The sequence below is a fragment of the Sceloporus occidentalis genome, unplaced genomic scaffold, assembly GCF_023333645.1.
Source record: "Sceloporus occidentalis isolate IW3139 unplaced genomic scaffold, rSceOcc1.0.p SCAF_3, whole genome shotgun sequence".
NCBI lineage: Eukaryota > Metazoa > Chordata > Lepidosauria > Squamata > Phrynosomatidae > Sceloporus > Sceloporus occidentalis.
Window position 1 is genome coordinate 103,803,138 of NW_028316983.1, and position 15,428 is coordinate 103,818,565.

The following is a 15,428-nucleotide window of genomic DNA, read 5'->3' on the forward strand; positions in this document are numbered from 1 at the left end:
CATCACACTTTTGGCTATACCACTATGTGTATATATATATATATAAGTATGTATGTATGTATGTATTTATGTGTGTGCATACACACAGAGACACATACAGATGGAGCATACCCCTTTCGTAAGTGGCTAAAGGCAGCAATTCTCACGATATTCTGCGCTAAACAGTGACCTCATTCTTCACCCCCGGAAGTTAAAAATGTCGTGCCCCGTTCAGAGGCCCACAGAGCATGCGCAAAGCTGCCGATGCGCATCGGCGAACACACATTATTCGGCTGGTGTGGTTCTCCAATCCGCACTGGCCTCGCTTTGCGTCAATACGCATTGGCCGATGCACATTGGCCGATCCAGAAGGCCGCCCAGGTGTGGATGAATGATACGATATGACGTGAAATCGGATCGGCAAAGTGTATTGAGAGAGCGCGAATGTGGATGCCCAATGCGATATGACGTGAAATCGCATTGGCCAATGCGAATTGACGCTCAAGAAGCCCCCGTGTGGTAAGGTCCTTAGGCTTTCTCTCCTTCCATTCTAAGTAATCTCAGCTATTTTATTCCTACACATAGAATAACTTTTACAATACTAATGTATTTTGCTTGTCATGTGGGTTCTTCTTTTTTCTTTTTTAAACACGTAAAACCTTGTCGAAAAAGTATTTGGCTCTTTGTGTTTAAAAGATTATCCCTCACAAGTGAACCTGCCCTCTGCCACATACAGAAGTGGACCTGCAACTGGGTCTCTTTGGCATTGCCAGCTGCAGTTCAGATAGTGAGGATGGTGTTGGGGAGCTGTGCCAAAAAAACAGAAGCTGTTCAGAGGAACTGCTGGCTTCTTCCTATCCTCTGTTCCTCTTCTCCACCCAAGGCTGGAATGTGCAGTGCTTAGCTGAAGAAGGCCTGGAGAAGGTAAGTGTGACTACCTGACTTATGTAAGTTTTGACCTAGTGGTTTACACTAAGGGTTTAGAGTATGTAAAAATTTTAAATTGCAAAAGGAAGCATTGGAGGAGAGCATACCTCCACAGGTGCATTCCTCCCTTCCCCATTTTAGCCAAAAGTCTTGTTCCTGTTCAAAGAGACTCACAAACAGTAATGAATAATCTTTCCATGTAATTCGCAGGTAGCAATCTTGGGCCCAACGGCCCAACACTTTGTGGCTTTCATCACTAGAGTCCTGTGATCAGTTACCCACCTTTCCCAAAGATGTAATCCTGAAGCTGATTCTGCTCTCTTTCCCTCACTATGCCTCCATGCTGAGATAATTAAGTCAGCACATGGAGAGGTAGCAATTAAAGAAGGACAAAAATAAGCCCGCACGGCCACATCATGTGTTTATGGGATTATTGCTGTCTGTTGAGTTGTGAAGGTGGGGGGAGGCACCACATTGGGATCCAAATATAGAACATAGCAATGATAGCATTAGCCAGAGATAAAGCGAACAGGTAAAAGGAATCCAGAGCTGGAAGATTCCTCACCTTAAATACTAAATGAGATCAAATATGTAAAATGAGTTTTTTGGGGAGGGGAGGAAGAAGATGGAATATATTCTGTCAAAGGTGGAATATATTTAGCAAGTCAAAATGACACTCTTCTCAAGTCCATCTCTACTATCAGGCAGAGTAAGAGGACCTCAGGCAGCAGTTACTTTGGGGGTAAAGTCATGGCAGTTGTTACAAACAGAGCTGTATGCCCCGTGACCTGCTTTCTGCTCCCTAAGCCCACCTGCTGCCCTCAGTTGTAGTGGACCCATGTTCAAATAAGAGTTAACTGCCAGTCCAGCTGGTTTCTATGTGTGGAATGAGGGCACCATCTTCTACTTTTTCAAGGAAGCCAAATGTCTCAGCGTGGCATGAAACAAGGCGTTAGGCTGCACCCCAAAACAAGGACATTTAAAAATCGAGATACAGATATAGAAACAAGAGCAGGTACAGTACAAATATCACTAAGTGCTGTCCATGTGGAATCTGCTCTAGGATTATATGTTGCACACAGCTTCACTGTAAAGGCACTGTCAAACCTCATTGTCATGGCATTAAGTCACACCACATTTTTATTTTCCATATTTTGCAACACAAGTGAAAGCTTAATTTTGTTGTTTCTCACTTATGTCAACCCTAAGTCAAATCTATCATAGGGATTTTCTTGACCTATTTAGAGGAGGTTTCCCATTGCTTTTCTCTAAGGGTGAGAGACTTTGATTTTCCATGGCTGAGCAGGTCTTCCAAAATTGTAATTCAGCACACTCAAAGCAATTACACAGCATTGGCTCTTGATAGCCTAATTACTCCTGACTTTAAAATGTTTTCACAAAATTTAATTTGTAAGGAAAGTAAGTATTTTCCCAACTGGAGATTCCCTCTATGTATAAAATATGTCATGTATGAAATGGCCCTTACTTTATGGTGGGTTTTATCCTCAGAGTAGTAATAAGTCACTGCTTAACAGTTTTCTTAATATATCAAGTTCTGAAAACAGCATAATAAATAAATATGTAATGTGTTGTTGCTTTTTAAAAATCATCCTACTGAGAATGGCCACGAGAGGGCTCCTTCTCTTCAGAGGTACCATCTTTCAAGACAAACACAGAAGTGTTGCTGCTTTGGTTGTACTTCCAAAGCATAATTAAGAAGAGAGAGACAGCTCTAAAACAACCCTGATATTGGAGATATGAATGATGATATAAATAGGATCTCTCCTCATTGCATGTTGAGCCTTATACTCTTAATTTAGCTCTCTTTTTACAGAAAAATGTTGGCATTATCAAAATGGAGTGAAACCAGCTAAAACAGGTATTAAAATCCTTTCCCTGTATGTAAAGAAGTTATTCAGGATTAGTGATGATTGATGGCAAATCAATGGAATGCAAAACCTCTGGATTGAGCTAGATCCCTGGCTACTGCCTCTGTAACATGAAACTATTTGCTCCACCTATAACTTCAAGACAGCTGTACTTAACAGAAAGTTGAAGTAAGTGGCTTCAGGATAGGATATTGTTGGTTTGTGATTCACCAAAATCATGCTTGCTAGCAGGGTTCTGTCCTCACACACACATCTTGTACCACAGACAGGTGAGCTTCTCCAGGCCCCTATTACACCTACAGAACTGTTATTTAATACACATTTACTTTATCTTTCCTCTAAGAACTTCAGCATGCAAGACACAGTTTTCCCTCTCTCTCATACACATTATCTTCAGAACAACCTTGTTAGCAAGCTGAGACTCAACTGAGCTTCAGGGCTGAGCAGAGGTTTGAACATTCAACTACCACCACATCTATTGTGTGTTGTAGCCCAACGCATCTGGAGGGCATTAGTTTGGAGGAAGGCTAATAAGTGAAAAGGCTACTTGATGACATATACACACAGACTTTAAAACCTGTTGGCCAAAAATGGCACAACATCATTAGCAGTATGATCTCTGATTCCTTGATAGGGGGATTTCCTAAGGTTCAGTTTCCCCCATCATGTATGGTGCAAAAAATCCGGTCAGGCTGCTCAGACATAGGGAAAGGCACTACCATCTTAGAGCATAATACTATTCCTGAAGAGAACATTAATCTTTTCAATAAGAACACAAAAAAAAAAACAGACGATGTAGGCATGTGTGTATATATACACTTGTATTTTAAGCAATACTCTCTCCTCATGGGGGAATCCCTCCTATAAATTCTGCAGTTTCTTCCACTTTCATGTGTTGTGAATGAATCAATAGGTCCCTGTTTTGCAGTGGAAGTCAGATCAGACCTAAAGTCTCCTTGCTGTTTTCTTTCTTAAGTACTCAAATACTATGGTGCTTTATTTTCCGTTTTTATCTCTGCTTAACTAAGACCGCACAACTTTGACTCTCGGGGGTAGTGGGGGGGGGAGTTAGTAGAATAGCTTCATCTAAGGATTTCTCTGGCTATTCAGCAAGATCAAAGGCAAAATTAGCTAAGCCTCTCATAAAACCCACTGTGCCACTCTGCCAGTGCTAGCCACCCAATCATTATCTGGAACAGATCCCTGGAGCTGTTCTTACTCACACGTCATCTACAAAGCATGGATAGGGCATTTGCTGCAGGTAGATCCCTGGAGGCACTTCTGTCCCTGTCTGGGTTTTGATAATCCCATGCTCAATCATGTCTTGCAGATATGCAAATCCTCCCCAGATGTAGCGTAAGTCATCTACTGGGTCAGCTCTTGGACCAGGATCCCAATACCTGTGAAGACAAAGCACATATTGAGCCCAGAAAGCTAAAGAGTATCTATGTATGTGGATAAGAGAGAGACGAATGTAAAAAATTATAGTTGCCAGAGACCATGGGCCACAGTAAACATCATGTATACTACACCATTTCCCCCAAATGCAAGATTTTTCTTTCACAAGCAGCTATCTGGGGTAGCCCTATCACTAGGCAGAATGAGGCAACTGCCCTAGGCAGCAGATACAAAGAATAAGGGAGGCAGTAGGGGCAGTGAAGGGGAAACATTTCTCCTAACTCCCCTAGCTATTTGGCTCTGCTAGAGGACAGAGCTCTGTGTGTGTCCCATGGCCTGGCCTGCCTACCTCACTTGTCTGCTGCTGTCAGTGTAAGACAGAGCCGAATTAATGCAGTTTGACACTGCTTTAACTGTCATGGCTCCATCCTATGGAAGTCTGGATTTGTAGTTATGGCACCACAGCTCTCTGACAGGCTATTTAGCTCTGAAAGCTAAATATCACACAAAACTACAAATCCCAGAAGTTCCATAGCATGGAGCCATGGCAGTTAGAGCAGTGTCAAACTGCATCAATTCTGCTTTGCGGATGCAGCCACAGTCTCGTTGCCAGTTTCTGGAGATTATTGCAACTACAAATCTCACTAGGATAGATGTGGGATTGAAAACTGGGTGTTATTGCACACAGCTGAGGCCGGGCAAGTGCAACCGGTCTGCAGCCTGGACAACAGCCGCACTTATCCAGCAGCTTTTCAAAAATGGAAGACTACGGTTTTTGAAAAGCAGTTGGATAAGCACTGTTTTTCAAATTGACTTTTCAATCCCGCATCTATCCCAGTGCAATAATCCCTTTTGAGTAAAATTCAAATAACAACCAACTGGCTTCTGCATATGGAAGAGGTGGTGATGGGGAAGCATCTCTCATTTGGCAGAGGCAGCAAAAATCTGGAACATCCTTAGTAATCAGAGAACAGAACCCAATCCAGATCAGGTCTGAGAAAGTAGGGAGGTTTTAAGCATTTATCTCCTGCTGCAGCCCCAATCTGGATTAGAATCCCTGCACCCAAAATTTACAAGTATGTTGGGGAGGAGGAGCTCACATTCATTCATGGAAGCTTTTTTGCCATGCAAATAACAAGCACAAAGGGCCAAATCCAGGCCAAGAGTGCAATAACAAAAAGTTAGCGTTCCCACCTAACCTCCCACAACAGGCTTATGTTCCTCGAATTGCTCACATTGGCTATATGTGGGGAAGAAAATTCTGCAAGGTAAACAATTTAACATAACATGCAATTATACCCTCAGATGTTTAGTATTCAGTGTTTAAAAGGTAGAAATTTTCACTTTTTTAAAAATACAATGCTGTAGTATATTACTATAGCTTGACTACATCAGTCTTTCCCTTTGTTTTTGTCTGTATCTGTTTTAGTTTTTGTGGGCTGCCATGAGTCACTGGGTCAGGAAAAATGATGAAATATAAGCGAATAAAAATAGCTGTCATTGGCACGGTACAGACCTCCCAAAAAAGGAGGCCTGGCAGCGCCTTTTTTCCCCTGCAGGGAAGCCACAGCTGCCAAACTGCGCAGCTTCCCTGCGGAGGAAAAAGAACCCGTAAAAAGCTGGTTCTTTTTGCGCCATCCTTGTGACGGCCAAGTGGCGCACTCGCGATGTGACAAGCGCGGCGCGGCATGTGGACGCTATGCGTCCATCACATAACAATGGTGGCGCCCATATACACAGGGCACCACCATTGTTACAGCACTGTGTCATACTAGGGTTAGGGACCGTGTGGTTGTCATGCGGTCCCTTAATCCTAGTATGCTGCCAGCACGGCGCTTTAGCGCCGTGTGTACCGGGCCATTGTTTTGGAGAGGAAACTATCTAGAAGCCCTGGTGGCACAGTGGTTAAATTCAGGTACTGCAGCCACAACATTGTAAATTCAATCCCAGGACTCCAGGTTGACTCAGCCTTCCATCCTTTCATAGGTTGGTAAAATGAGTACTCAGCTTGTCGGGGACAATTGGCTTACAGACTGTAGACTGCTTAGAGATGGCTGAGTTTACTATGAAGTGATATAGAAATGTAAATGCTATTGCTATTACTTTCGCTTTCTTAAAAAGTAGGAAAACAACCTAATATTTGAGAGAAAAGCCCTCTAAAGCAAGAATGACACTGAATACAAATGTTAACTCAGTATTTGAGAAAAGTAATGACTAAAGGACCATTGCAATACTCTCATTACACTTCCAAATAATGCAGATATCACTGTTACTTTCATATTCTGCATAAAAGGGCAGCAAAGTGTTAAGTCTCTTTCACACTACACAACTAGAACACTTTGATATCTCCATCGATGCATCCTAAGATTTCACAGAATGGAGCCATGGCAGTTAAAGTGGAATCACAGAACTATACAGTATACTTCAGTTAACAAAGTAGTTCTGTTCCTGGTCATTATTTCTTTAATAGAAACTTATTTCTATTAGAGGTAGAAATTACATGGAAAAAATAGGGATAGTTTCCTACAGCACAGAAAATAAGAGTAGCTCAAACATGTTTCAACAGACTTTCTATTCAGAACTAAAGATGTGCACTTGTGAAATAAAACAAGCAGGTCAGGTAAGCATTGCATGAGTAAACAAAAACCTTTGGAATCTTGTAGAGAGTACTTCAAGGCTTCTTCCAAAATTGTATCCAGGGATTTTTTTCCCCTTTCACCAGCCTCCACTTTTCTAATAATATCCATTTTGGTAGCCAAATTTATAGCTATAAGCTTTTCAAAAACATGTTGGGGTAGCTAGTGAGGCTTATCCACTATCTCTTGGTCTCTGTTTTGTTCTTCACACATGTTCAGTATGGGTTTCCAAAGGTACCTGTTGTATATCTTTCCTGTTGCAAGGAGACACACATGGCTACAGCTGGATCAGTTATAGTAGAATCCTCTCCTTTCCCGAATCAAGCTTGTTTACTACAGACATGCTCCTGCAACCTAACACCAAACATTTGTGTTTCTTCAACCCTCCTTCACCATAATCCTAATTCCAAAACTGCTAAAAAAATAAAAATAAGGCCCTTGTAACTAAGGCCCGTTACAGACCGCCAAAAGGGGCGGTCTTGGGCCGCTGCTGTTTGCTCCGTGAGAGAGCCGCAGCAGCCAAACCGCGCGACTCCCTCACGGAGCAAAAAAGGAGCGCGCAAATTGCACTCCTTCCTGGAACCCGGAAGAGACGTCACAAGTGCCAAAGCGCGCACTCGCGACGTCTCTTCTGGGTTGGGACGTGCGGACGCAGAGTGTCCACTACGTCAAGATGGCGGCGCCCATCTGTATAGGCCGCCGCTATCTTGAAGTATCGGTTACGCGCAAGGGGCAAGGCACGTCCGGAAGCGCCGCCCCTCACGCTTAATCGCGGTGCAAGGACGGCGCCTCTTAGGTCCGTCTGTAATGGGCCTAAGACAGAGGAGGAACTAAGGAAACATGCAAAGACTATGTAAATTGAAAACTTTTTCAGAGGCTTTATTAACTGAGTTATTTGTGTAATTGTTTCACACGAAAGAAACACTAGTTATTTAACTCACTACATTCCTTTGACAATTGGGGCACCATTTGGGTATTCTGCCATAGTTACCAAAGCACCAATTTCATATGATGGATCCAAATCTCTGGGCCCAGTACCAGATCACAGTCAAAACATGGATCATGTTTGAACACCCCGTGAGATGAAAGACTACAGTCACCTGTCTTTGATTTTGTTTGTTTTTTCCACTGCATCTATATCCATACGAATCTTGTATTTCACATGAGGAGGCAGTTCTCTGGCTGTTGGGTCCAGGTCAGGAAAAACTATAGCAGCCCAGAATTTGTTTTCCTCCAGAAGACAGAGGGCCCGATCAGCTACCTCAGTTTCGTCAGCTTGGCCTTCAAATTTATCAAGCGTTAAGCACTGCAGGTAGTAAATTGTGAGTAAAACACATTAGAATTATATGGCAAGGCAATCTACTCAGGTAGTCGCATTTGTATGATTCATGCATGAATGAGTAAAATTGTTTCATTATCTTGTTATTGCTTATTCTAAAGGAAACATAAGAAAAGTTTTTTTGTGGGGAGCTTTTCCCAGCATGATCTGTACTGACAAAACATCTTGGGGGTCTGTTATCCATCACTGGGCATAGTCAGAGGCAAACGAGAGTATAGACACACGGCCATGTTAAGCAGATTTTGCAAAGTGAACCAAGGTTTGGGCAAAACTAGCTCACAATCTCCATGGGTCTTTAAGCTACAGCCCATGGTCTCCATGGCTCTTTCTCATTCCTGTTTTAAAGCTACATCACCAATATACATTGAAACTAATGGGAAACTGAATTAACTGCTACCATTTACCCCATACAAACATGTTCAAATAATGTGTTCTGCGTGAATGTCTTCACATATTGTCGCCTGTCTTTGAAAATAACTGGGAAGAGCAAGAGGGTCTTGAATTACCAAAAGGAGATACTGGTTTTGAAAGAAATATAGTACAGTAGATGTTCTTTTTGCTCATGGTGAGGGAGTATTGTATAGGCACAAGTGTAATAAGAGAGGTGCCTAGGGTTTCTTGGTTGGGAAATGTTTTAAGGATATAAGAAGAGTTCTGCCAGACCAGACCAAAGGCCTTCTAGTTCAGCATTCTGTTTACAGAGGGCCTAAGAAGATGAACAACAGCACACTTCCATTTCTGTTACCCAGAAAGTTTTATACAGAGGCTGCAGACTTCTAGCATTTATGGCTAATAGCCACTGATGGCCTCACTGTCCAATGTTCTGGTTTAGGAGTTTATCAGACAAGGGGAATTGGAAGTATAATCCAATGACAATCTGAATGCAATCATGGGGTTTAACGTTATTGCATGATAACCCACTACACACAAATTCGGGCAATGGGAAGTCAGTCCGAACACAATCATGTGGTTTCACGTTATTGTGTGATAGACTGCCACACGCAAATTCAGGCAATGGCATGCTATTTTCAGGCAATGGGGAGCCAGTTCGAATGCAATGCGTATTCACGTAATTGCGCAAAACTAGCAACTTTAAATGAATGCGTTCAGGCCCCACTTTCTTTTCATTTGAATTTAAGAGAAATTCATCCCATTTGATAAACTCCTTAGTCTCCTTCCAAAGCCATTCAAGCTGATGCCATTACTACATCTTAGTAGCAACATGTTTCACAGTTTAATTGTGCCATATGAAAAGTAGGTTTTCATTTCTCCTGAATTTTTCACCATTCATCTTTAATGAATATACTGGGTTCTCTCTCCCTCTGTGCATGTGTGTGTCTGTGTTAAGTGCCTTCATGTCACCTGCTGACTTCATGTCACCTGCTGACCCATAAATTTCATAGCATTTGCTAAGGCAAGGAATACCCAGAGGTGGTTTTGCTAGTTTCTTTCTCTGAAATATTGCCTACAGCATCTGGTATTCATCTGCACTCTCACATTCAAGTACAGTACTAACCAGGGTTAACCATATTTAGCTTCCAAAATCAGACAGGATCTCGTGCCTTTAGGATATTAAGGCCCTTCATAATGGGTTCTACATATTTATTATTTCTTTAATTTATTAAAATATATATAGCCTTCTCTTTATCATAGGATTTCAGGGTGGCATACAAATAAAACAAACACTAGTACTATAAGAGAGGAAGAAGAAATGTCTCCCTATCTATTTTCTATATGCCATGCATCATTTAGGCCTGTTACAGACTGCCAAAATAAAGCTGCTTCGGGTCTCTTTGGAGGTATGCTGTTTAAATGATGCATGAGTCCTAAGAGTCCGGAGGTCGCGCCAAAGCCACACTCCATTCCTAAGCATTGGAGTGCAGCTTTGGTGCAGCTTCCGAATTCTTAGGATGCATGCATCATTTAAATAGCATACCTCCAAAGAGACCTGAAGCAGCTTTATTTTGGCAGTCTGTAACAGGCCTTAAAATACTTTTATCACATGTTCTTTTACTAACCCCCAGACTAAAGAATCCCAAATACAATATAATTTATCTAGATACTTTCCTCTTGCAGGGTTGAGTGTGGAACGTAAGAGCATTGCTCTATCAAATAAGAATTCCACTCCCCAATTAAATTTTCCTTCAACCCCCAAACTTCTTGCACTGCAGAGTGAGACACTGAAAAATGTTTACACCTAGAACCTTGGTATGTGCTTCCATTTCCTTGGTAACTTTGCTTGCCAGGTTTCTCTGGATGCCTAAACTTTCTTTGTATTTCTAAATTTTCAACTGAACGTTTTAGTTACTGCAATGCTAGAAATTGGGGACTGAAAGAAAATTGGTGGCAGAAGAGTTATTTTGAGGCAATATCCTCATTTTGTCCTTCCCTGTAGCACTCCTGGGAAAGGTATAAAGGGACTGTGTTTGCTGGTTACACCAAAATATCCTCAAAAGCAAAGGACTACTAAAACTGACAGCTAGATTCAATTTCAGCTAGCTTCTGCTATACACACACACACATAGGATTTAAGCCCAACTATATATTGAACAATATTTAAGTAAAATCTTGCTTAAATGTGTCTATTCTAGTTGGAACTAATAATAAGATTAAAATGTATATGAATTCAGAGTCTTCAAATTAAGACTTGGAGAGCAAACACAATTACTAGAAAGGAATGTGTGTCTTGACACGAACAGCAGGCGCACAATAGCACACACACCAATGTTTCATGTCTACAGGAAATGAGTATACAATTCTAGTTGGCTCCAACATAAATAACCTCTTCCTTGAGAAATGGAATATATATCCCAAAATGAGAAGTGACTGAGGTATCTTTGGAGTGGGAAATGTCTCCTGAATGTGAAATGCATAGATATCAAAACTGAATTGCAATGAGCAAACAAGAGACAAAGTTCTTCTACACTCGTCCAAAACACACTGCAGAAATAATCCAGTTTGAGACCACTTTAACTGCCCTGTAGTTTTGTGAGACATTTAGCCTTCTGTGTCAGAGAGTTGTGGGGCCACAATAAACTACAATTCCCAGTATTCCTTAGCACTGAGTCAGGGCAGTTAAAGTGGTCTCAAAATGAATTATTTCTGCAGTGTGTTTTGGAACTCAGTACAATTTCTAAACACAGTAACTACAGTAATTAGCAATAGCAAGTACATTTCTATACCACTTATCTGTGTACTAAGCGGTTTACAAAGTGTAAGCGAATTCCCCCCGACAAGCTGTGCAAGGTAGCTCTGGACTAGTATTATTACAGGTGTAGCAAGGTCTAAAACATAAGTGGAATGACTTATCCTGGTCTATGCTGTGAGTTCCTAAAAGAGATGAGATCTACTCTAGGAAATTTAACTATATCCAGTCTTAACCACTAATCTACAGTACATTAGTTTTCTACAACAGACACTGTACTGTAACTGTAGCTACTGATATAATGACATTTAACCTAGCCCTTTATTGTATGACTGCAGAGAAAGCAGTTGGGAACTGCATTAATGACATGGCCAGGATCATGGAAACATATAATCACATACAGTATTTGTATCCTTCTGGTGCTTCCTAGCTTCCAAATTAGGGAGCTGTTATCAGGTTTTCATCTTGGTGAGTGGATGGTATTTGGTTTCTAAACTGACTGGGAAGAAATGTTTTTAATTACCTCACTTCATATAATGCCACAGAGTTAACTTGTTTGATCTTATCTCCTTGATGATCTCTTGCAAGCCAACAACCAACAATTACTGTACATCAAAGTGCTCACAGACAAGGTGTTATTTAACAGGCAGTCTTCTCTGAAATGTAAAGTCTCCTTTGTTTAGCTTTGTCATCTAAACTAAGAAATGTTTGCCATTTTGCTCAAAGGGAAAACACACACACACAAGTGCCTCTGCACAAAAATAAACTGACAATATTGCAAAAGATGTCTTAACCTTAGAAGAAAATATCAAGGTTACATGACCTATTCGTTACGTGTGCTTTAAAATATTAAATATAAATGGATGCAAGAACACAATGATGATTGTTATTGTTACTCTTATTGCTGGGTTGATGATGACAATGATGATGATGCATATAAGGAAGATGCTCAGAAAGTACAATTTGATCATTGCATCTAAGAGTCAAACTACATGTAATAATTAGTCACATGAATATTTACGCCAGTATTTTTTAAAGAACAAAACAATCTGGCTGAATATTTCTTCCACCATTCTGTTTTTATTCTATAGAGAAAAGTTACTTTCCTGATCATAACAGAGTGGTTAATGCATAATGTTAGTGACACTCCAAGCAGCAGCAGCTGGAGTCTAAAGCGTTATTTTAACCACATGATTATGGCCTCGCTGTGTTCCACGAATTTCCTGAAGTTTGAGGTTTAGTTAAACATTTCAAGTTCCACTCTCCCTCAATAACACAATAACAAAAAACAATTCACATATCAGTGTGCATAGGTTTACGACATATGGTGCTAGTACATGTTTGTATTTTTTTGTGTGTCTATTTGCAAGAGACTTGCAAATAGCTGCACTGCATTCCCTTTTTAAATTATTCATGTGGAGTCTGCCCCACCTGTGGCCATCAATCAGAAGGTATGGGGCATTATCAATCTCTGCCACGGCCTTTCTTTAAAGACCCCAGGGAATTCCTCCACCCATTGTTCTTTTCAACTCTCCTCTGGCCCCAAAGCAAAAATCCACCTTTGTATCATTACATTTTGCTCAATTAATGAGACACACCCAATATTCCAAACAAGATCAATGCACAATTAGAAACGTTCCATTGAAAATACTATTGTAACCACCCTTTACATTTCATAAAGTACTAAGGAGTTGAAAAGTTACATAATTACAGGGAAGAGGACCCTTTTAGGCTAGCTAATTATTGAGAGCCAGCATGGTGTAGTGGTTTGAGCATTGGACTATGACTCTGGAGATCAGGGTTCAATTCCCTGCTTGGTGAGTCACAGCCCCCAAAAAACCCATTATAGGGTTGCCTTAGGGTCTCCATAAACTGGAAATGACCTGAAGGCACGTAACATCAATTATTCCTAGAATTAACTTTCATCTAATTTTTCCAGGGTGTGTCTGACTCAAACTACGTACACAGATAGGTGGTCCCAAGCGTTTTAAGAAATCAGATTCAACCTCCCAAGCAGCCAGATTGATATGGTAGGAGAATTTTATTTATTTATTTCATCTTAATTTGTTCCCCCCTAAAATTTAAATGCTGTGGCGCACACCTTTGGAAACTCCTTTCCCAGGAAAATATTTACTGGTGGGGCAAATGGGAGTTGCAGTGCAACATATCTTAAAGGTATCTTGTTGAGAAATGTATTTCTGAACTCATTGGGAGCACCAATCTTTGGGTTGCAAATGCAGGCAAAGCCAGGATGGGTACCATGTTCCAGGTGCCAGGCATGTTTTTCTTTTCCAGAAGGCCACAGATGTGAGATCTGATATACAGTAGATGGGGATGGCCAGCCAGTCACAGGCAGCCTGGTTAGCTGGTAGAGGGAGGGGCTCAGGAGCAAGTGGAGGCTCCACTCAGGTTCACTCCTGATCCATCTAAGTTCCTTTCATCACCATGTCAATAGTCAGTTGGCTTCAATCATCCTTTGTGACAATTTGAAAATGGGAGGGCAGATCCAGTTTCGGAGTAGATAGAGTCAATTATACTCAGTGTGAAGTGTCACCTTAAGGGAGTCTAGGAGTGCAGGCAATAGCAGTAGCAAATACATTTCTATATCGCTTATCACTGCACTTAAGTATTACCTAAGTGGTTTCCACCATGTACACCAATTGCCACCAACAAGCTGGGTACTAATTTTAATGACCTCGGCAGGATTCCAGGCTGAGTCAACCCTGAGCCCCTGGCTGGTACTGAACTCACAACCTTGTGGTTTGTGAGTGAAGTGCTGCAGTACAGGCATTTAACCACTACGCCACCAGGCAACCAGATTATGTGGGGGTAGATTGTTCTGCCTCACTCCCAAGTGGCTGGGAACTACACAGTGATTTTCACCCAAGTGGATTCTCACAGATGTCATTCCAGAACAATGCAGCAGGTGAGCTGGATGATGGGGCTTCCATCAGCTAGCAAGTAGGTTGATAGGCAGATGAGTTGCCACCAGGTTAACTGATTTTTGGATATAGACCCATGTTGTAGGACAAACCTATTCAGCAGTGTCCTTTACCATTCCAACAAAATGTGGTCTGTGTTCATTCTTGCTAAGGTAAAGCCCCACACTTGCTGCTGGGTCCACCAAACTCTATCATAATTATGTGGACAGTAGAAATGAGAAATATATCCCTCTCTGTAGTGAACCATAAAATGTTAGTCTTACCTCCAGGTACTGGTGAACTATATGCAGAACCTGGTTGGTGACATTGAAAATATTCCTCCAATTAAAGTTCACCGTGCCTTCATTTCTTTCCTCTAGTGGCGCATTGGAGAGAAAATCAATCACATCTTCTACTGTAAAACCTTCTGAACTCAGCTGCTCATTTAAGAAACTTTTCACTGTAGGGTTTTGCAAAGTGTCCTATGGGGGGAAACATCAGGTTTAATTTTACTTATTATGTGTGTAAATGTGGTCTCAGTATTAGACAGTCCTCCAGGGAAATGACAACCTTGATGACTCTCTGAGAGAAACTCAAGGTTATATGTTAGATATGTCCTCCCAAATCTTCATTTTACTACAATAAACTGAATTCACAAGGATTTCCAGGGAATTATTTGATCCCTCCCACATCTGCTGATTATTCCTCTCAGAGGCCATTCCCCAAATCCATTTTGCCCATAACCACATACATTTCAGATTTCACAGCCAAACTAGCGGGAAATTATTAAAATCGTGAGGGGGCACATTTGCTGAGAGAAATCAGTTGACAAGGGAAGCATTAAACCAGGGCTTAGAAAATTTACTTTTTAAACTACAGTGTGATGTAAGGGATTTTTCGGGGGGACATATTGTTGCGTTTATTAGAGAAATAAAGTTAAAGTATGGTTATGTGTGTGGTGTATCATAAATCAAAAAAGGTATGTGATTTATGGAGAGGGGATGGAAGTAAACGTTGGGAGTGATTGGCTGAATGTTTAATAGGATGTTAAAAAGTCTGGTGCATATGATAGCTAAGGGGCCTAAATACCCTAAGGCACCAGATCCTGTCTTGGAAGTTAAGCAGAGTTAGCTCTAGTACTTGGGTAGGAGAGTGCCAATGAATACCAGATGCTTTAGGCTATATTTCAGAAGA

General features: G+C 41.2%; 1 protein-coding gene across 5 annotated transcripts in view; it reads right to left on the reverse strand.

Moving 5' to 3' along the window:
* The window catches only part of ABCA4 (ATP binding cassette subfamily A member 4), a 120,960-nt gene that overhangs the window by 65,613 nt on the left and 39,919 nt on the right, over positions 1 to 15,428 (reverse strand). For all 5 annotated transcript variants that reach the window (XM_089515697.1, XM_089515699.1, XM_089515700.1 and 2 more), the window contains 3 exons: positions 14,519 to 14,716; positions 7,930 to 8,135; positions 4,019 to 4,195 (listed from right to left, as the gene is read on the reverse strand). In XM_089515697.1, the coding sequence (XP_089371823.1) occupies positions 4,019 to 4,195; positions 7,930 to 8,135; positions 14,519 to 14,716 (581 nt within the window). The remainder of the gene's footprint in view (positions 1 to 4,018; positions 4,196 to 7,929; positions 8,136 to 14,518; positions 14,717 to 15,428) is intronic.